Below are 23,748 nucleotides of genomic sequence, written 5' to 3'. Positions count from 1 at the left end.
CCATACATACATACATACATACATACATACATACATACATACATACCATACATACGCACAATACAGTGGATAAAGAACAGCAGAGGATGGAGAGACTGCGAGGACTTCGATCTGATTGGCTAAGCGGCAGCGCAGTGGGTTCTGGGTAACGTATTCCGGAGCGGTTATGAACGAGCGCGTAATGCCGTAACCGGAACTACAGCTCCCAGGATCCATTGCGCGGAGCAGCGCGCTCGGCACCACGGCTGGGCGGGAAGCGCATGCGGTGTTGCCGTGGTAACGCGGCCTAGCCTAGCTGTAGCAGCCGGGGCCTGGGAGTGAGCCGCCATGCTGCAGGAGATGAGTGTGGACTCCCTGTTCCAGCACATAGTGCTCACTCAGCAGCAGGCCCAGGAGAGGCGCAGAGTCATCCAGGAGGGTGAATAGTCATCTTGTCCTGCCCACAGGGGGCGCTGCACCCTTCCTCCACGTCATATTATATTGTCCCTTGGGCAGCCGCTCATGGTGGAATGATAACAGTCCTCTTCTGACGTCTCCATTTAGTCGTTTATCGCAATAACGCTGAATTCATGCTTGGCATCAGCCGTTCGTTCATGCATTGGCGTCAGCCGTTCCTGCATTGGCGTTAGCCGTTCCTACATTGGCGTTAGCCTTCATGCATTGGCGTTAGCCTTCATACATTGGCGTTAGCCGTTCATGCATTGGCGTTAGCCGTTCATGCATTGGCGTTAGCCGTTCAATCATTGGCGTTGTCAATCCATACATTAGCATTAGCCGTTCATGCATTGGCGTTAGCTTTTCATACATTGGCGTTAGCTGTTCATACATTGGCATTAGTAGTTCATGCATTGGCATTAGGTGTTCATGCATTGTCATTAGCTTTTCATGCATTGGCGTTAGCTGTTCATACATTGGCATTAGCAGTTCATACATTGGCGTTAGGTGTTCATACATTGGCATTAGCAGTTCATACATTGGCATTAGCTTTTCATGCATTGGCGTTAGCTTTTCATACATTGTCATTAGCAGTTCATACATTGGCGTTAGCTTTTCATACATTGTCATTAGCAGTTCATACATTGGCGTTAGCTTTTCATACATTGTCATTAGCAGTTCATACATTGGCTTCAGCCGTTCATACATTGTCATTAGCTTTTCATGCATTGGCGTTAGCCGTTCCTACATTGGCGTTAGCCTTCATGCATTGGCGTTAGCCTTCATACATTGGCGTTAGCCGTTCATGCATTGGCGTTAGCCGTTCAATCATTGGCGTTGTCAATCCATACATTAGCATTAGCCGTTCATGCATTGGCGTTAGCTTTTCATACATTGTCATTAGCAGTTCATACATTGGCATTAGCTGTTCATACATTGGCATTAGGTGTTCATACATTGGCGTTAGCTTTTCATACATTGTCATTAGCAGTTCATACATTGGCTTCAGCCGTTCATACATTGTCATTAGCTTTTCATGCATTGGCGTTAGCCGTTCCTACATTGGCGTTAGCCTTCATGCATTGGCGTTAGCCTTCATACATTGGCGTTAGCCGTTCATGCATTGGCGTTAGCCGTTCAATCATTGGCGTTGTCAATCCATACATTAGCATTAGCCGTTCATGCATTGGCGTTAGCTTTTCATACATTGGCGTTAGCTGTTCATACATTGGCATTAGTAGTTCATACATTGGCATTAGGTGTTCATGCATTGGCATTAGGTGTTCATGCATTGGCATTAGGTGTTCATGCATTGGCATTAGCTTTTCATGCATTGGCGTTAGCTTTTCATACATTGGCATTAGCAGTTCATACATTGGCATTAGGTGTTCATACATTGGCTTCAGCCGTTCATACATTGTCATTAGCTTTTCATGCATTGGCGTTAGCAGTTCATACATTGGCATTAGGTGTTCATACATTGGCTTCAGCCGTTCATACATTGTCATTAGCTTTTCATGCATTGGCGTTAGCTGTTCATACATTGGCATTAGCAGTTCATACATTGGCATTAGCAGTTCATACATTGGCATTAGGTGTTCATACATTGGCGTTAGCTGTTCATACATTGGCATTAGCGGTTCATACATTGGCGTTAGCTTTTCATACATTGTCATTAGCAGTTCATACATTGGCTTCAGCCGTTCATACATTGTCATTAGCTTTTCATGCATTGGCGTTAGCTGTTCATACATTGGCGTTAGCCGTTCATACATTGGCATTAGCTTTTCATACATTGACATTAGCCGTTCATACATTGGCGTTAGCTTTTCATACATTGGCGTTAGCTGTTCATACATTGGCGTTAGGTGTTCATACATTGGCATTAGCTGTTTATACATTGGCATTAGCTTGTCATGCATTGGCATTAGCCGATAGCAGCCTTTGTGGGTTTTTTCGTTTGTTTTTTAAAAATATACCTTAACTTATTTTTTACTGGTTATTTTGGGGCGGAAGTGTAGGCTGTCGTCACACTGCACAGAGGAGTCGCGTTGGCATGCACACACATCTATGAGAGGGAGAGGTCGACCAGTTGGTGCCTCACCATTGCGCTCCAGCTAATAAATGATGAGGGACAAGTACTGGGCAGAAGTCACAGCCTTACTTTATACACCATTCAGTGAGCACTTGGTAGGAAAGGCTACCTAATTCCCAGACCAGTGGGAACGCTTTGCCTAGCCCCCCCCCCCTCCCCCATTGGTATACTACCCCGCTGCCGCTCACTGGCTAGCATAGCCCTGAATGTGAGGAAGGGGGGGACAGGCTGCCCATCCGCCTATTCTCGCCCCATTGGCCGCCCTGCGCTTCTCCCCATTATGAGGCACTGCTACAATGGATCCCCCAGTCCCTTTCCTAATAAATCATCCCTCGTTATGAGAATATGTGTCTGTAATATGTCACGTCTAGTTATTTTGCTTGTCCTGTGTCCATTTAGCCACAGTCTGAGTGACTCACTTTTAGTGTCATAGGAAACAAGTGCTTTTCCTGCCCTTACATGCTGGGAAACAGACGTGTTTGCAGTATTATAGCACTGTTTAGTAGCTCTATAGTATAATAATAGTATCATTTGCTGTGTTCAGTACAAAATTGATCACAGCAGCCGTCCCCATAGTTCTCTAAGGGAACACTGACATGGGGAATTTAACAAGCCTTCCAGCTTGTCTCGCTAGCGTCATTTGCAGGTGGCTTTAATAGTAAATGCTCAGCCAGAATAAGGATCTTCTGATCCCTCCCCAGCAGGCTGCGCTTTCTTTCCTTGCACTAATTGATCTTCGTGCTTGTGCTGCCTTATGGCCGCGCATATATAGCGCATAGTCCTGGGCAGAAGCCAGACATAATAGTGATAGCGCTGGATATCACTTTAATGTAGACCATACGTTGGTACTTGGGGTAGCTGGAAATGGGACGGGCCGGTGGGAAAATCTTGCGATTGCTGTCACTGTGAAGTGTGGGCGGGACCATGTTGACGCGATTTAGCGTGAGTCACATCATCCATCGCCCGTACTGCACAGTTTTGCTCGGTAATTCGGCGGCTGTGTGCAGGTGGCGCCCGACTCACACGGCCTGGAGCACCACTTGAGCTTTCCGCCCATTACTAGTGAGTAGGCAAGTATGCTGTAGACCAGGGGTTCTCAACTCCAGTCCTCATGTACTATTAACAAGTCATGTTTTCTGGATTTCTTTAACCATGCACAAGTGATTTGATCTAGTTTCCTGGATCAGTAATTATCCCACCTGTTTCCACAGTCAGAAATCCTCAAAACATGAGCTGTTGGGGTACTTGAGGGGTGAGAACCCCAGGTACAGACTCTTATCGGCTTGGCTCTCCCAGCAGGACTATAATGATAAATTGGTCAAAGTATCACCACTTACTGCTGCAAATAGTGACGACAATAAATGATACTTAGAGGGGTATTCAATATGGAGCAAAAAGTCTGGTTTTAGTTTTACACCGTATTCAATTTCAAAGACTTTTCGCGGGTTCGAAAAGTCTTTGAAAAAAAACGGGGATAACTTTTCACCACTGAATAGGTGGCGAAAAAAAGTGCAGAATTGGGGTTTAGGGGTGCAGGCTTAAAAAAAATAGCCTGCACCCCTGGGAATGACATTTTAAAAATAGCTGTCAAAAAAAGTTTAAAAAAAAAATAGGGACACCCCAAAAAATGTATTTAAAAATTGGGGTGAAAAAAAAAAAAGGGAAAAAAGTGTTTAAAAATAGGGAAATAGGTTCAGGGCTATTCTGCAAGTATGTGGCAGATGTTTTCTAGAATAGATTATTAGCGGCAGGTGTATTCTAGAATAGGTTATTAGCGGCAGGTGTATTCTAGAATAGATTATTAGCGGCAGGTGTATTCTAGTATAGATTATTAGCGGCAGGTGTATTCTAGAATAGGCTATTAGCGGCAGGTGTATTCTAGAATAGATTATTAGCGGCAGGTGTATTATAGAATAGATTATTAGCGGCAGGTGTATTCTAGAATAGATTATTAGCGGCAGGTGTATACTAGAATAGATTATTAGCGGCAGGTGTTTTCTAGTATAGATTGTTAGCGGCAGGTGTATTCTAGAATAGATTATTAGCAGCAGGTGTATTCTAGTATAGATTAATAGCGGCCGGTGTATTCTAGAATAGATTATTAGCGGCAGGTGTATTCTAGAATAGATTATTAGCGGCAGGTGTATTCTAGAATAGATTATTAGCGGCAGGTGTATTCTAGAATAGATTTATAGCGGCAGGTGTATACTAGAATAGATTATTAGCGGCAGGTGTTTTCTAGTATAGATTGTTAGCGGCAGGTGTATTCTAGTATAGATTAATAGCGGCCGGTGTATTCTAGAATAGATTATTAGCGGCAGGTGTATTATAGAATAGATTATTAGCGGCAGGTGTATACTAGAATAGATTATTAGCGGCAGGTGTATACTAGAATAGATTTTTAGCGGCAGGTTTATTATAGAATAGATTTATAGCGGCAGGTGTATTCTAGAATAGATTATTAGCGGCAGGTGTATACTAGAATAGATTATTAGCGGCAGGTGTATTCTAGAATAGATTTATAGCGGCAGGTGTATACTAGAATAGATTTATAGCGGCAGGTGTATACTAGAATAGATTTATAGCGGCAGGTGTATACTAGAATAGATTTTTAGCGGCAGGTTTATTATAGAATAGATTTATAGCGGCAGGTGCATAGTTGCAGAATTTTTTAAAACTTACTTTAGGGACATCAAAATATGCTAGTACCCATTTTCATGTACCCCAAATTTGATGGGACCACTTAAAAAAACGAAAAAAATAACCTAAGTGCTCTTCTGCATTACTTCTTCAATGTCGGGAAGAAACACCTGCTGTGGCTATTTAAATCCCCGACTTTCATTTGCATGCTAAAACATGGGTTCCCATAGTGATCCCCCATGTTTTTACAACTTTAGGGGGACCTACAATTTATTCAAGGAAAAATTTTTTTTTTACACAGATCCCACTTCGCAATTTCCCGTTTTTGTAGGTTTCATATTGAATACGGAGATAAAGCTGCCGCGTGCCCGATACTTTATCCCAGGAAAATCTCCGATGTGGAGCGAAAAGTCCAGCACAGACTTTTCGCTCCCATATTGAATACCCCTCTTAATGGCAAATCTACATAAATAGCTCCCATAGTAAGCTGGTGGAATGAGAGTGGATGACAAGTTTAGAATATGATAAAATTGGGACAGGAGATTTATAGGGGAATAGGACTATTGTACTGTCTATAGTATATAACTCATCTATGTGATGGTCTTCTTCTTAGTAAAATCAGAAACCAGCACTTGTCATGAAAAAATGATAGAAGTTACAGAGAAGATAGAAGAAGCACAGACAGCCCTGGAGAATAAGGTCAGGACTTGTGGGACCCGTCAGGGGGTGCGCAGGGGGTTATTTACAGAAAGAGGCTTTCTGCGCTGGAGCCCTGACGTAGATGAAGGTTTTGGGCAATTTCGGGACAGAGGCCCTCATTCAGACACGGACGCTCTTTCAGAGAGCTCGCTCTGAATCAGGCCTTTTTTTTTTTTTGGAGCCGGCCTCCTGGCCACTCGCTAAGCTGTGGGTGACCACCCACAGCTTTTGCGAGCAGCCAGGTGATGGTCGCGACCATCGGGCTTGCGACGAGACCCTTGTGGTAGAGTCTTGTTTCCGCAAGCCCCAGTGAGCTTCCTGCTCTAATAGAGCAGGAAGTTCAACTACTGACATCACGAGTGATGTCAGTAGGGCCGCCCTCAAATGGCAAGCGTTGCTTCGGGAATGCCTCCGTGTGGCCAGCCACCCCCCCTACCCGCCTACAAAACGGGGCAAGCTGTCAATCAACGACAGTCGTTTTGTTGCGAGACCCGGAGCGTATGTTTTCTTGCTCGCTCTAGGGCTCGCACACTCGCAGTGCACACACGGCGCGTGCTCACTGCCCGGCCATTGACCCGCTTCTGAATCAGGCCCAGAGGTCTGTGCTATGAGCATTATATATATAGCAGTGGGCAGCAGGGCACAGTCTCCCAATCTAAATAAAATCAACTTTAGACTAAGCGCTGACGAGCAAGGCCCTCTTCCCTCATGTGCTTCTCCCTCCCTCACTTAAACCAGAGTCTCCTCCGCACTGGCCACAGAGTCTTTGAGTTCAGCAGCTGACACTTTTGCATTTATGACTTTATGCGCAATAATGGTTATGTAGCTTGTATCCAATGTTCAGCAATGTTTGTTCTGTCAGACATATGTGCCTACTTTTGAAAAAGCATGTCAGGGAGATTGTGAAAGCAGCACCTATGAGCGCGGCGGTAAAGTGGGCGTGTACAGCTACATCCAAGAGGCGTGTCATAAAATGTACTTATGTCCAAAAGTAAATGAGCCCCATAGCAGTTAGTAAGATCTCTTTGTTCATGAAAACACACTAAGGGGTAAATTTACTAAGAATCGAGTCTGGGAGAGTTTACTTTTTTTTAACTCGATTAGCTACGCAGAAACTCGGGTGATTTGTGGCTACTGAGGCTCTCAAATGTACAAAGAAGTGAGTTTAGCTGAGAGTGAGATGGCCGATGGTGAAGCAGAACGAGATTTCTCTCCCGAGTAGCAGGTTTTGCAGGAGATTACTCACCCAAGATTGCAGTGTCCTCTCTCTCGAGCAATCAGCCTGCACATATCAGTGAGATAGATCAGTGAGATATGTGTAAGCTGCTTGTGTTGTACGTGTAAAAAAACGGGTTAAAAGTGTTAAAAAAAAATGACATAGGCCCCCCTCCCCTAAAGCTTAACCAGCCCTGGACTTGCCATCCTGTCCTGGTTTCTAAAATTACGGGGAACTAAGGGCCTGATTCAGACCCGCTCGCGAGCGATGAGCGCTTGCAAGCGGGTTGATGTTGCCCAAGTGTGCATGCACACGACGGAGGCGGCTCCGTCGTGCGCATGCGCGGGACCCGAATAAAGATGGCCAAGCCGTCGTTATGGGTCTCGCACCAAAGGAGGCGTGCTGTCGATGGTGATAGACAGCACGTCCCCTTTGGTGGGCGTGCCGGGGGCGTGGCTGCCCAGACGGAGGCGTTCCCATGGGAACACCTACCGTCTGGGGCCGGCCCCACTGACATCACTAGTGATATCAGTGGGAGTGATTTTGGCTCTGATAGAGCCAAAAGCACTCCTGGGCTTGCGGCAGCGAGACCCTACCGCAGGGTCTCGTCGCAAGCCCGATGGTCGCGATGGTCTTGACCATCGCGACCATCATTTTGGCCGCTCGTTATAGCTCCAAAAAGGAGGAGGGACGGCCCTGATTCAGAGCGAGCGCTCTGCCAGAGCGTCCGGCTCTGAATCAGGACCTAAATGTGTAGGCTTCCACTGTAATTTATAAACCAACACCAGGCTGCAGGGCCAGTCCTGGTTTTAAATATAGGGGTGAAAAAATTGCGTAGGGTCTCCCCTATATTTAAAACCAGCACCAGACCCAAAATGGCCGGGCTGTAATGCCACAGCCCGGAGACTCTTTCACTGGGGCTCCGGGGCCAAAGCATTATCAGCCCAAGCCGGTCAGTCCAAGCCGGGGATGTCAGGGGAGGTGGGGACCCCCCCTCTCCCTTAACTCCAGGCTTGGTCTGCAGCCTGGGGCTCTTCCCCGCACCCCTGGAGCGTTGGGTATGGGGGTAATAAAGTGGGGAAATATAAGTAAACTATTGTATTTTACAGTGGGACTACAGGTGCCAGCATGCCTGCCCTTTGGCACTTGTGGAACTACAAGTGCCTGCAGACGGGCGGCACCTGTACCCCCACTGTAAAATAAATAGTTAAAGAAAGACAAAACACACACACCATGATTAGTAAAGCTTTATTACATACACACATACACCTACCCATTCACACATACTTACCTATACCAGCTGTTTCTGTCCCCTTCTCCAGTAGAATCCTTAATGACTGGCCCTGCAAAAAAAATTTCATACTCACCTATATCCTGGCGCTGGTCTCCGCAGCATCCCCATAAAAACACAACATCAATGTTGATTGATTTTCATTCATTTCAAATTGATTAAAATCAACCTTTAATAAATATACAGTCTTTCACATTTTGTTTTGTTATGTTTGGACTGTTTTGCCTTATGTACTATATAAGGCCCTGCAAAACTATTGCAGCGCCATGTACAGTATAAAGCATCATAATAACTTCCAGGAGCAAATTACGCACTGGCTGTGCTATTTTGCGTCAAATGCTTGGTGAAAACAAAATGGACATCATTAAGTTTAATATCCTTTAATTTAAATGCTTGTCTCCTGTACATAATATAGTTCCATTGCATTCATAACTTTAAGTGCTGTGGATTATTTCATTGAGTATTTCAATTCAGTTTCTCATTAGAGGAAAAGCATTAAAGTAATTTCTGAGGAGGTTGCTGTATAGAGACTTACTCTGACCAGTTGCTTTATATCGTACATTAAAAGGTTTTTCTTCTGCTGGAGAAGGGATTCCAGAAAGATCTACTGAGGAAGCGACACGACGGCCTTGAGAGACTGAAAGATGAGCTACTCAAAGAGTCGCAAGATCTCCAATGTCAGCTTGTGCGTATAAACTCTATACAATGAGGTCTTCTGAGTAATGGGAGATCCAGGGGGCTTCCTGGCATGAGGCCAGCATCAAGGACATCACAATTATAGGGGGGTTCCTGGCATGAGGCCAGCATCAAGGACATCACAATTATAGGGGGGTTCCTGGCATGAGGCCAGCATCAAGGACATCACAATTATAATGAGGTTCCTGGCATGAGGCCAGCATCTAGGGCATAACAATTATAGGGGGGTTCCTGGCATGAGGCCAGCATCTAGGGCATAACAATTATAGGGGGGTTCCTGGCATGAGGCCAGCATCAAGGACATCACAATTATAGGGGGGTTCCTGGCATGAGGCCAGCATCAAGGGCATCTCAATTATAGGGGGGTTCCTGGCATGAGGCCAGCATCAAGGACATCACAATTATAATGAGGTTCCTGGCATGAGGCCAGCATCTAGGGCATAACAATTATAGGGGGGTTCCTGGCATGAGGCCAGCATCTAGGGCATAACAATTATAGGGGGGTTCCTGGCATGAGGCCAGCATCAAGGACATCACAATTATAGGGGGGTTCCTGGCATGAGGCCAGCATCAAGGACATCACAATTATAGGGGGGTTCCTGGCATGAGGCCAGCATCAAGGGCATCTCAATTATAGGGGGGTTCCTGGCATGAGGCCAGCATCAAGGACATCACAATTATAGGGGGGTTCCTGGCATGAGACCAGCATCAAGGATGGGTGGGGGTAATAGCTCCCCCGGGAGGTGGATGGGCGTATGAAAGGTATGGCAGATACCCGGGGACCGCTAAATGTGTAATTAGAAATGCGTGAGCAGAGATAGCTGTCCCCAGTAATGGCGGTAATGGCGGTAAATGTCACACACACAATGACTGATGCGGACGGTGGCTGTAATGTGTACACGTGGGTCAGCAGGTACATCTGGAACTTCCAGTGATTGAAGCTTAGCTATATTTATACAGTATGATGTTGTACTGGTGGGACATACAAGGACGCATGCTGTCATTAAAGTGCGTATGGACTCGGTGATATAATGGGATATTATTACAGGAACAGAGGCGGATCCTGCATTCAGATATTTAAAACTTTTGTGTCGCCAAATTTCTCTACATTTCAGATGGGCAGCGATGGGGGCACTGAGAGCGCACCTTTTCATTCTTAGTGGTTAGTCCCTATTTGTGTAGGGTTTGTATGTTCTCCTGTTCCCATGGGTTTGCTCTGGAGGCTTCTGATTCCATCCCTGGTCACAGACCTACTGATGGTTTCCTAATGAAAGAAGACAGGGACCCTGGTGAGTACGGCTTTCTGTGCAATGTCAGCTTTGGTTGAGTAACGTTCCCTGCAGAATATACTGACACTATATAAATAAGGGATTATGGCCCTCATTCAGCGCCGTACGCTTTGAGCAGAGCGCACGCTCTGAATGAGGGCCGGCCTCCATTTTCATGGAGCGTCCTCCTGGACGCTCGTATAGCTGTGGGTCACCACCCACAGGCTATACGAGCGTGCATTGTGATGGTCGCGATGGTCGAGACCATCGCGACCATCGAATTTGCGAGCCGGAGCCTGCGGTTGAGGTTTTCAACCGCAAGCTCCGGAGTGATTTTGGCTCTATCAGAGCCAAAATCACTCCCACTGACATCACTAGTGATGTCAGTGGGACGGCTTCTGACGGGAGGCGTTCCCGTGGGAACGCCCCCGTCAGGGAGGCACGCCCCCGGCACGCCCACCAAAGGGGGCGTGCTGTCAATCAACATTGACAGCACGCCCCCTTTGATCGGACACAACGAGCGAAGGACTTTCCTTCGCTCGTCGCGTCTGGCGCATGCGCACGACGGAGCTCCCTCCGTCGTGCGCATGCTCAGTCCATAACATCGACCCACTTGCGAGCGGACAGCCGCTCGCGAGTGGGTCTGAATCGGGCCCAATAACAGGAAAATTCGAATACTATGAGATAAATGTAAGAATGTGATATAAACTTAAATTCAGAACAATTAGGCGCTATATGCCTCACACTTCCTGCGCTGACCATGTATGAGAGGGGCTACCAATCCATAACCGCACTTAGCTACAGTTCCTATAGCTACATCAGTGCCACCATAGGCTTCAATGGCCGCGAAACGTATTCAAAACTCTAGAGGCACTTACCGGGCATCTTATAAACCTATCAGAAGCTCCCTGGCACCAGTAACACTTCTCCCACAGTGGGAATCACAAAGCTGTTAAAGACTGAAGTGAACATTTTAAATAAAGTTTTTCTTGAGGGTCATGTCATGGTTACTCCCAGCAGAGGGAGGTCACTCACTGAGGTATTTGAGGTGAGAGCCTGTCGGCTCTTTGGTGCATGCTCCATCCGGCTGCTTTGAGGACCAAATCACTATGTAGCTGATGCGCTATCGGGACTGTCACCCACTTCTGCCAATAATTTACATCCTGGCGTTATTACTTCCTGCGTCGCCATGAAAGTCGGTGTTCCCAGCAGCATCACAGGAATGATTGACAGTCTGGGCGCTATTGCAGAACAGGAGCATGATGTTGGTGATGGGACTGGATCTGCTTATGTGTCATCTGAACAGCCAGGGACATTAGGAGAGGAGTAATGATCATCTTTATTTCATCTAGAGTAATGCTGCTCATCCACTAGCCGATTTTGACAGGTGACTGCACGATAACGACGTCGTTATCGTGCAATCGCTTGCAAATCGTCCGCAAATCGGGCAGTAAAATGTAAAAAAAACGACCAGCGATGCGCGTGCCCGCTGGTCGCTTTTAACATCTATCATCTCCCGAACATGACGGTCAACCTGACGACCGCCGTCAGGTTGCCATGTTCGGGGATGATTGATCTGCATACACTGAAAGTCTGAATGGCGCGATTATGATGTCGTAATCGTGCCGTCGTCCCCGCATCTTGTAGTGGATGGGCAGCTTTACAGCTGAGTATAAATTGCTTCAGAAATGACGTTGGTACTAAGGTTTCACATTCAGATGTGGTCGGTATTACACAGGCGCAAGGAAGCAGCTGTAATGTCCTAATAATATGCCAATGCAGCCGGAGGTGTCTGTAGGGAATACACGCCTCCTGCATCTGCCATTTGAGTGCTGCATCCGTAGATGCTGCCTCAGATCAACATTGCCACCATCTGAAGCTAACGCTGCCCGGCCGGCTCCTGACCGCTTGCATGGCCAGGAAATCTGTGTCCTGCGACGCAGACCCTGGTCTCTGCACTTCCAGGAAAAGTGAGCGACACGTCCCCTGTTTCCAGGAACGCTGCCCGACGCCACCCCCAAACGGCCGCAGCCCGTCAATCAGGCTGCAGCTCAGGGGACACTGTGACCGGAATTGCAGGAACTGTACTGCACCCGCGCATGCACAGAAGCCCCACCAACGGATATGTGCGTAAAGCTATCGGGTTTACGTACATAGCTGAATCAGGCCCTCTTATGCGGCATATGCTCGTTCACTGTTGTAGGGTCCGTGTTATCTCTTCCCAGTAGTGCTGCCCATCTCCAGTATGGATTGCGGCAGTTCATCGCTATTGCCCGCCAGTTCGCGCAAAAGCTTTGCCCACAAACTGTACCCCTGGTGCCACTGAGCATGCGGACCTCACAGATCGTTTATACTATCTGTTTATGATGTCATAAACCTTCTATCCAATGTAAGGAAGTCCATCCCATTCTACGGTGCTTGAGTATAGCAAGTCCTCTGTGCCCAAACTGTGTCTGGATTACTCCCTCTGTCGTGCCATGACCTGTGCTTTGTATTGACCTCGCCCCTTGTATCCCTCTCACCTGTCTGTCACTGCTCCACCGTGTGTGGAATCCTCTGACCATGCCACTTCTCCCATGGTGCTGTGTGCCAACCTCTGCTCAGGAATCTTACCACACCGCCCATGTCCATCCTGTGCCTCCCTGATTGGGATTTGCATTCACACCGCATCTGGCTCTGGCCTGTCTGTAGCTGCTGGAATTCTAATCCTGCGTCAGAGCCATAAAACCTTAAACATTATGACAATTTTGAATTCACAGAAGGTGGAGTTATCCTTAGGACTAATATTAAGCATCCAGCAGACTTCCGTTATACCCGGTGATGGAGCTTGGGAGATCAGATCTTTCTCTGCGCGATGATGGCGCTGTCAGCGCACGTGTCACATGGCGTCTGACTGAGAAGTCTGAATTGAAAAAAGCTTTTAAAATGTGACAATTTCGCAACCTCACAGCAAGCTTGTTGTTTCCTGGGGTAAAAGGTTGGCACATGCAGCGTACCCGCTAAGACCTCAGTCGCAGTCCAGCAATAGTGGTGTAACCAGAACACTAGTGGTTTTTATTTAGCAGGTGCATGTTATCCACCTAGGGGACGAGGCAGAAAGAAAATGATAAGAATAAAGCCTGACTCTCACAAGCAATCTGTCCTTATCCCAGGTTAGGAGCAATTACAGCCAGCGGGCGCCCACTTCCAGGCGAACGTCACAGCTGCCGCTATAATTGAGCCCTCTAAAGTTCAAGTCCAGAGCGGTGAAAACACCATTTACTGCCTCTTAACACAGGCGCGCTCTGGGCAGGAGACTTCCAGCCTGCTAATACATTCCAGGCATGAAAACAGGCGTGTAACTATCCCTCTTCTATGGAGAGAGAAATGTAAAGGAGCCGTCACGCGCTTCTTCAGAATGTACTCATGCAACACAAATGAGAGGGCTCCTCATTCCAGCCGGACCACGCCAGCGGCAGCCGCGTAGGGACGCCAGACACCAATGGCTGCTTTATTACTAGCCGCAGATAATCATCCTGTGTTAAGCTGGGTATACACGTAAAGATTTTCTGTCCAACCATCCAACTAGATGATTGGTTGGAATGAAAATCTGGTAACGTATGGGAGTAACTGATGATCAGCAATTTGCTCCCAAGCGCCAGAAAACAGATGAAAATGGCGTCAGACAAGTTTGTTAAATGTTTGATCTAAACAATTTCTTCAAACAACAGTTTTTGTCCATTTTCCGGCGTTTGGGAGCAAATTGCTGATCATCAGTTACTCCCATACGTTACCAGATTTTCATTCCAACCAATCAACTAGTTGGCTGGTTTGATGTAAGTTGGTCTAGTGTGTGGCCGGCTTTAGGTTACCCATCAGCTACAATAATGCTCCGTTTCCTTCTGTAGCCATGGTTCACCATGACGGTTAGCTTGCGCACGCCTCTGGGTATAATAGTATCACCACTTGCACCATCAGGAGATCCATCAGAAAAGGGCTCCCCGTACGCACCACTCAGAACCGCTCGGCGCTTTACATACACGCCCACTACACTACTACAAGTCAGGACGGGCCCATGCGAATGCATCGCCACTGCCCAGTTCCTGCCATAGTCTCAGAAAGACAGATCCGGCAAAGATCCGTCCCACTCAGGAAAGGACAGATTCACAAATATGCGTAGATTGGCATCTGTACGTGCGCTGTATGCTAAATCTCGCCATCTGACTCAGAATCAGCCCCTATGCCGGTGTTGTAAAAGAAGCATAGTAAGAATAGTAATTAATGTTTCATGTATGGGAGCAGCTGATTCTAATTAGCAGTTATCATGTTTGTACCAGCAAGAGATGAAGAGCGAGCGGGCATTGGAAGGAGAGCGGATTGTGAACGATATTCTGCATTATAGCAGTAACTACGGGCTGACGAGTAACAGAGAGGAGCTGGTGCGGGAACAGGCCAGAGCTGAAAGCCTGAGGCTGGATGTGGAGGCTGACACACTAAGTAATGGTAGGTTATACTGGTAACGGTGCTATTTGTGTCCTGCAATGTTTCCTTGTATGACGCGTCTGGGGACGGAGGAATGTCAGTGTCTCCATAGAGCAGGGACATATGGAGCCCTGCGGCATCAATGTGCCCAGAGGCTCGTGTGATAAATGTACCCAAATGCTGCAGCCGTCATAGATTTATTCAGATTAGAGCCAAAGGCTTCTGGGCCTGATTCAGCTAGGAACGCACGGATGCAGATGCACGCAATCGGCCGATGTTCGCGGTCTGTGCATGCGTCTGGGTGGCAGGCACGTGCGCGAACTGCTCACTGCGTCCGCAAAAGCGAGCGCAGTGAATACTCAGACCCAGGGAAAAGTGATTGACAGGAAGTGCCGTTTGTGATTGGATACGGGGAGTGGTCGGCCGAGCGCAGGCGTACCAGTGCGTTCGCACCCCGTTACAGGTGCGTGCATAAATTAGCCACTGAGATGCCGAACGCAGTCTCTCAACTCCAGCGGCACGGTCAGATCTACCTTTAGTCTGCGTGCGGATCCAATGTTACTGGATGTTCCTGATATTTTGCGCATCAGTACGGACGTTAGCGGAGGGTAAAGGGGGCAGCGTTATCTAGTGCTGGGCGTCTGCATTTTTGTGCTGCGACTGCCGTGCGTATGCAATCATTAGCATATTCTCGCAGAGGCCGGGTGCGTGCGTCTGCATCCGTGCGTTCCTTGCTGAATCAGACCCTCTGTTCTCAGAGCCTGATTCAGAGCTGTACGCTATGCCGACATTGATGCAGTTGGCCGATGTAAGTGGCTCAGTGCGTTCCGATGCCGCTGCGATGTTGTTTGCAGAGAGGAGGATGTAGACGCACAGTGACGGTGGGTGGTAATGGAGGGGTGGTTTGGAAAATGCAGGCGTGTCACAAACTTATTATTGGGGTGTCGGATCCAGCGATCGCCTCTTTGTACACAGTTTTACTGGTGTCAGCATCTTAGTTTCATCGACCATTGTCCGTAGCTATAGGGTTACTCCGAAGGCCGATAATGGACTGATTTGCGACCGATGCGATCGATGGTTTGCCATCGCTCATGCGTATAAGACTCACTGTGCGTGTGCAGCGATCGCATTAAGACTACAGATGCACAGAGGAATCCGTCGCAGAGTGACTGACAGGTTGTCAGCATTTGAGGGTGGTCACGGAAGGACATTGTTTAATGGGCGTGTGCGTAAATTAGTCATTGTGATTGTATAAGTTACTCTGCATGTCAGAAGAGCCCCCAGGGCTGCGGCACGTCACCTCTGCCGCAAGAGTAAGATGGCTGCTCGATGTGCGTTGATGTTGCCGATAGGTACGCAGGTAAGCAACGTTGTACGCATATGAGAAGGCAGCAGTGGGCGTCTTTATGCTCGGGTAAGCTTTACAAGCATTACCATATTTTCGCGGCTGCGATTGTATTAGCGTGCGTCTCTGAATCAGGCCCAAGAACATTATTAATGGAACTTTTGGTCCGCCCATATACAGTATATCCCTCCTATGGTTATTTGCTTTCTCTTTCATCTGGTTGGCGGAAATGCGGCCATGCGGTAGACAGGTTGTTAAGTACTAAATTTGTATTCTGCACAATTCAGAAAGCTCCTCCCCCTCTGTATCCAGTTCCAGCTGGGGGGAGGGGAGATTTATCAAAGCTTGGAGAGAGATAAAGAACCAACCAATCAGCTTCTTCCTGTGCTGTGTTTGAAAAATGACAGAAGCTGATTGCCACTATGGGCCATATTCAATTTGGTGCGAAAAGTCCGGGGCTTTTCGCATGCCAGACTTTTCGCACCACATCAGAGGTTTGACGGGATAAAGTATCGGACGCGTGCCCACTTATCCCTGTATTCAATTCAGAAGCTGCAGAATTGGGACCCGGCGGAAAGGTAACTTGCGAAAAGTCCTTTCAGTTTTCGCAAATTCATCCTGGCACCCCCCTAAAGATGTCCTTACATGGGGGATCACTATGGGTACCCCCCGATTTTGCCTGCTGAAGGTAATCAGGGTTTTTTAATAGCCGCGGCAGATGTATAAATGAGCCTGTGAAGAATAGCACTTTTTTTTTTTGCTAAAAATAACTATGCCCATCAAATTTGGAGTACAAGGAAATGGGTGTAAGCATATTTTTAAGTCCCTAAAGTTATTTTTTAAAATTCTTCAAAAATGCACCTGCCGCTACCAGCCGCATTCTTGAAAACACCTGCCACATATATGGGAAGCCCCTGGGATCGATTTCGCTAGTTTAGAAGTTTGTCCCCCCAATTTTTTTTTTATACCCCAAAATTAAAGTACCTTTTTTGGGGTATCCTGAGGACACAGAATACTTTTAGGGGACTCTCCCAGGGCTGCAGGCTATTTTTTTAAAGCCTGAACATCTAAACCCAGATTCTGCACTTTTTTTTCGCCAGGTATTACATGGAGAAATGTTATCCCTGTTTTTTAACTAAGACTTTTCGCACCGGCGAAAAAGTCTTTGAAATTGAATACGGGATAATTGATACAGGCGAAAATGACGTCACCCGTTTTCGTCTCAAATTGAATATGGCCCTAAGTGCCCTAGAAGTAAGGGCCCTTCTCCACTGCCTTAGGTATTATTATTTCTTCTTCTGGGTCCAAAGGGCTCCACAGGGAGACAATGTGGGTGTAGGTGGTACTTGGAGGACCGGACACCAACAGCAAAGCTATTTTCAATCCCAGGATGCTCCGGTTATTCCCCCTATACCCCGCCCACAGCCTGAAGGCAACTCAGTTTTGTTGGTGTCCGGCAGGAGCTGGATCATCGTTAGAACAGAGGGGCTGCTATAAGCAGCCCAAGCTTTATATTTATGATTTATTTTGATTTCTTTCATAATAGAGCAAGCAGTGCTAGACAGTCCTCTGGACGTCTGCACTGCTGCTCCATCACCCCTTCTGCAGCGCCGCGACTCCAGCCCTCGGCAGGGATCCTGGGGGACCTAGCTAGTAGGGCTCCTCGGTGTTACGTTCTGGGTTATTTGTGGACCCGGGGTGGTAGCAGGAGCGATCACAGAAGCAGATTTGTAAATAAAACTAGGATTTTTAATAAGTGCTCGAGTGGACATATAATGTGGCAGTAAATAAAAGTCCAGGAAAATATAAATGTGCACAAGAGTTCTGTGGTGGAAGCAAAAGGGTTAATGTCCAGGTAGAAACAATTAGAGCAGTCCAGGTGTGCAGGTAGTGAAACTGAAGTGCAGGATGTCAGCAGGCTCAGGCACTCAGGTATGGGCAAGGGTGATGGAGGTAGCGGGGTAGTCCAGTGGGAACTAGGAGCTGACAGGCAGACTGGCAGACAGCGGATTCACAGGAACAGGAAAGCACAGAGAACTCCCTCTCAGCTAGGCTGAGATACACGTTGCACTGGCAAAGAAGGAAGGCACTGACCCTTCCTAAATACCCCATGCCGTGCTGTTACTGGCCGGAGGGAACATGTGACTCACCAGGATTGGCCAGCCGCATCACATGGCCAGAAGGCAAGATGGCAGCGCCCATGCCAAACGGAATGGAGACGCCGCCAGGCCTTACCAGCGCAGAGTGACAACAGGCCCACACAACAACGCGTGCAGCCAAAGCCCCCCGCCAGACACCAGCTCCGCCACCAGACAGCCCGCGCCACAATGACCTCACAGGTAACACTCGCCTAGCGCCATGCTGAAATACCCTGGCCGTGACAGTACCCCCTCCTTTTGGGGTGGCCTCAGGACACTCACCAGGCTTCTCCGGATGGGCAGAATGGAATCTCCTGATGAGCATGGGAGCGTGGACATCACGAGCATCGGTCCAGCAACGTTCCTCTGGACCGTAACCTTTCCAGTCCAGCAAATACTGTAGATGACCTCTGCGTAGACGAGAGTCCAAGATCTGGGCGACCTCAAACTCAACTCCTCTCTCCGTCTGGACTCGAGGAGAAGCAGGTAGAGCACTATGGAATTTATTCAGGACCAGGGGCTTCAATAAGGAAATATGGAAGGAATTAGGGATTTTTAGGTATGGGGGTAACTGTAGACGATAGGCCACTGGATTAATGACTTCTGTTATGGAGAAGGGACCGATGAAGCGTGGTGCAAATTTCATAGAAGGAACCCTCAGATGAAGATTCCGGGTGGATAACCAGACCTGGCTTCCAACTTGCATGCGTAGAACTATTCTACGCTTCTTATCGGCCTGGGTCTTATAGCGAGAGGATGCCTTCAACAAATCAGACCGTACTTGAGTCCAGATGGCAGCAAAATTCCGCACCGTGTCCTCCACGGCCGGAACATCGAAAACAGGCAGGCTTCGGAATTCGGGAACACGAGGATGAAGGCCATATACAACCTGAAATGGCGTTTGGTTAGTTGACGAGTGGTAGGAAGCATTATGTGCAAACTCAGCCCACGGCAGCAAGGCAGCCCAATTGTCCTGGGAAGATGACATAAAAATTCTTAAGAAAGTCTCTAGATCTTGATTAACTCTCTCGGTGGAGCCGTTGCTTTGCGGATGGTAGGCCGTGGAAAAGTTTAACTTCACTTGAAGAACAGAACACAAAGCCCTCCAGAATTTTGCAGTAAACTGCACACCACGGTCAGAGACAATTTCAGCAGGAAGGCCGTGTAGACGAAATATGTGTTGGACAAACAACTGTGCCAGGTCAGGGGCAGAAGGTAACTTCTTCAACGGTATATAGTGGACCATCTTAGAAAATCGGTCTATTACAACCCAGATAGTGTTGAAACCTTGAGAGACTGGCAGGTCTGTGACGAAATCCATGGAGAGATGCGTCCATGGACGTGATGGAGTAGGTAATGGAAGCAATTCCCCAGCTGGAGCTTGTCGTGATGATTTATGCTGGGCACAGGAGGAGCAGGAAGATATAAACTCCATTATGTCTGCCTTCATAGAAGGCCACCAATAGTGTCTTTTCAGGAACTCCAAGGTCTTCCGAGTGCCTGAGTGCCCTACGAAGCGAGAGGAATGTGCCCAAGTGAGAAGCTGCTTCCTTAATTCCGGGGCCAAAAATGATTTTCCCGTAGGAGGCTGAAGTTGTAATGCGGCGAAAACTCTTGATTCCAAGACAGGGGTATTGCTTTGATTTTCAGATTGATCATCACAGAGGAGAGATCTCGATAGGGCATCAGCCTTCTGATTAAGTGCTCCAGACCGAAAGGTCAGGGTGAACTGAAACCTGGCAAAGAATATTGCCCAGCGGGCCAAACGAGGACTCACACATTGGAGGTTTTTGAGAAATAGGAGATTTCTATGGTCCGTAAATACAGTAAATGGAAACTTGGCGCCTTCTAGCAAATATCTCCATTCTTTCAACGCCAACTTTACAGCTAGTAGTTCTTGCTCACCTATGGCGTAGTTCCTTTCGGCAGGAGAGAATTTTTTAGAAAAGAACCCACACGGATGGACTCGGTTGTCCTCATAACGTTGAGACAAGACTGCTCCCACAGCTTCAGATGATGCATCTACTTCCAACAAAAAAGTCCTGTCCAGATCTGGTTGTCGAAGGACTGGTGCTGAGATGAAGGCCTGTTTTAAAAGATGAAAGATAGACTCTGCCTCAGGTGACCATTGGGCAGGATTAGCACCTTTGCGGGTCAAATCTGTAATGGGAGCCAGCAGTGTAGAAAATCCCTTAATGAAGCGTCTATAATAATTGGCGAAGCCCAACAATCTCTCGATGGCCTTCAGTGTCTGAGGTCGGGTCCAATCCAGAATTGCTTGTACCTTCTTGGGGTCCATTTCTAAACTGGAGCCAGATATTACATAGCCGAGAAAAGGTACACTGGGCACTCCAAAGACGCACTTCTCCAGTTTGCAGTAAAGGTGGTTTTCTCTCAAACGGGTCAGGACCTCCTTAACATGTTCTTGATGTTTAGCCACAGAGGGTGAAAAAATCAGTATGTCATCCAGATAGACAACAACCGAAACATATAACAGATCCCGGAAAATCTCATTAACGAAACTTTGAAAGACAGCAGGGGCGTTACATAATCCAAAAGGCATTACCAAATACTCGAAATGTCCATCTCTGGTATTAAAAGCGGTCTTCCATTCATCGCCAGCTCGGATACGAATGAGGTTGTAAGCCCCTCTTAGATCTAATTTAGAAAAAATGACAGAGCCCTTGACCCTATCAAACAACTCAGTAATCAGGGGAAGAGGGTATCGATTTTTTACAGTAATGTCATTAAGGCCTCGATAATCGATACATGGTCTTAGACCACCGTCCTTCTTGCCAACGAAGAAAAACCCAGCTCCGGCAGGTGAAGTAGAGGGGCGGATGAACCCCTTTGCCAGGTTGTCCCGGATTTACTCGGTCATGGCTTGAGTCTCAGGCAAGGACAGCGGATAGGTACGACCACGAGGTGGCATCTTATCAGGTATCAATTCAATTGGACAGTCCCATTCCCTATGAAGGGGTAAGATATTTGCTTGTTGTTCAGAAAAAACGTCGGCAAACATCTGATATTCCTTGGGAATGGCAGAAGAAACTAATGAAACTGTCTTTCTCACAGGTCGAATTTTTGGAAGACAGGAGTTCTGACAGTCCATACCCCATGACAGAATCTGCATAGAACTCCAATCAATCCTGAGATTATGTTTACGTAACCAGGGTAGACCAAGAACAATTTCTTGAGAGGCCTCTGATATCACCAGGAATTTTAAGGACTCAGAATGAAGTGCCCCAATTCGGACCAATACAGGTTAAGTCTCTTTGGTGACTATCCCGTTAGTCAGAGGGTGTCCGTCTATCGAGGTCAGAGAGATAGCATGGTTGAGAGTCAAACAAGGTATCTGAAATTTATCAATGAAACTAGACGTTATGAAATTTCCGGCTGCTCCTGAGTCGATTAGAGCAGTAGCAAAGACAGGTTTGGGTTTAAGATCCAAGGCTAGGGTAATCGTGAAATCTTTAATTTTTGGAGACGGGTTCATAACTCCTAACTTGATGTCTCCAGGGTCAGTTAGGATTTGGCATTTCCCGGTTTACGGGGACAGGAGATCAGCAGGTGACCAGACTCTCTGCAGTACAGACAGAGGTTCTTTTGCATTCTTCTCTGACGTTCTTCTTTGGAGAGGTGTGTATGATTCACCTGCATAGGCTCCTCTTCAGTGGGAGAAGGAATGGGACGGGTAGAAAAGGAGGGGGTAAATGACCTTTGCTGGTCAGTTCTGTTTTTTTCAGCCTGACGTTCCCTGAAGCGTAGGTCAACTTTGATACACAATGAAATCATGTCGTTCAGATTAGTAGGAAGCTCTCGAGTGACTAGATCATCCTTTAGTCGGTCTGACAACCCATGCCAGAAGGCCGAGGTGAGGGCTTCCTCATTCCATTTGAGCTCTGATGCTAAAATTTGAAATTGCACGGCATATTGACTGACAGGACGGACCCCTTGCCTCAGTGTCATGATGTTTGATGATGCTGATACAGTACGCCCAGGTTCATCGAAAATCCTCCTGAAGGATGACACAAAGCCTGCGTAATTATCCAGCAGCGGATCTGAGCGCTCCGAGAGTGGGGAAGCCCATTCCAAGGCCTGGCCGGATAACAGAGAGACTATATAAGCCACTTTAGTTCTTGCAGTTGGAAAGTTGTCAGGCTGCAGGGTAAAATGTATGTCACACTGATTTAGGAATCCTCGGCAGAGTTTAGGATTGCCGTCAAATTTATTTGGTAAAGGAAGACGTAAGCGGGGAGATGATCTGCCTCCTGTATTCCCAGACGCTGATGCGGATGTAGTTGCTGGTACTTCAGGGGTAGAAAAGGAAGTTTGCAAACTATCCTGTCGCTTGGACATCTCTTGCAGAAATTTAGCCATCTGATGCTGCATGTTTTCCAGATTTTCTAATCGACCAGAAATGCACCTGAACAAATCCACTCCTGACTCCTGATCCGTGGCCGGCTCCATGGGGCCAGTGCAAACTGTTACGTTCTGGGTTATTTGTGGACCCGGGGTGGTAGCAGGAGCGATCACAGAAGCAGATTTGTAAATAAAACTAGGATTTTTAATAAGTGCTCGAGTGGACATATAATGTGGCAGTAAATAAAAGTCCAGGAAAATATAAATGTGCACAAGAGTTCTGTGGTGGAAGCAAAAGGGTTAATGTCCAGGTAGAAACAATTAGAGCAGTCCAGGTGTGCAGGTAGTGAAACTGAAGTGCAGGATGTCAGCAGGCTCAGGCACTCAGGTATGGGCAAGGGTGATGGAGGTAGCGGGGTAGTCCAGTGGGAACTAGGAGCTGACAGGCAGACTGGCAGACAGCGGATTCACAGGAACAGGAAAGCACAGAGAACTCCCTCTCAGCTAGGCTGAGATACACATTGCACTGGCAAAGAAGGAAGGCACTGACCCTTCCTAAATACCCCATGCCGTGCTGTTACTGGCCGGAGGGAACATGTGACACACCAGGATTGGCCAGCCGCATCACATGGCCAGAAGGCAAGATGGCAGCGCCCATGCCAAACGGAATGGAGACGCCGCCAGGCCTTACCAGCGCAGAGTGACAACAGGCCCGCACAACAACGCGTGCAGCCAAAGCCCCCTGCCAGACACCAGCTCCGCCACCAGACAGCCCGCGCCACAATGACCTCACAGGTAACACTCGCCTAGCGCCATGCTGAAATACCCTGGCCGTGACACTCGGACCCCAGACTGCAGCCGGGACTCAAGGGGACAGGTAAGGTGGATCCCCGCTTGCGGACCCGCGTCTATGCACAGTCTTACTTCCGGTCTCAGGAGACAGACCGGAGGCGCTGATGTGGACACTGGTTCGAACGGGACTCCACTAGACCACCAGGGTATAATATACTGGTGCAGGGGACAGAATACTAAGGCCAGGGACCCGGTGGCTGATGTCAGCATAGTGGAGAAGGCCCCTTCCCTTCGCCCCCTCCATCAGCTC

General features: G+C 47.7%; 1 protein-coding gene across 1 annotated transcript in view; it reads left to right on the top strand.

The window, feature by feature from the left end:
- The first annotated feature begins 327 nt into the window (after positions 1-327).
- The window catches only part of CCDC172 (coiled-coil domain containing 172), a 122,675-nt gene continuing 99,254 nt past the window's right edge, over positions 328-23,748 (top strand). The window contains exons 1-4 of the mRNA XM_088466445.1: positions 328-418; positions 5,784-5,869; positions 8,945-9,061; positions 14,657-14,822. Of these exons, the coding sequence (XP_088322571.1) occupies positions 328-418; positions 5,784-5,869; positions 8,945-9,061; positions 14,657-14,822 (460 nt within the window). The remainder of the gene's footprint in view (positions 419-5,783; positions 5,870-8,944; positions 9,062-14,656; positions 14,823-23,748) is intronic.

Source organism: Taudactylus pleione, unplaced genomic scaffold (assembly GCF_031769625.1).
Source record: "Taudactylus pleione unplaced genomic scaffold, aTauple2 ptg003137l, whole genome shotgun sequence".
Lineage (NCBI taxonomy): Eukaryota > Metazoa > Chordata > Amphibia > Anura > Myobatrachidae > Taudactylus > Taudactylus pleione.
This window is presented reverse-complemented; position numbering and strand designations above follow the sequence as displayed.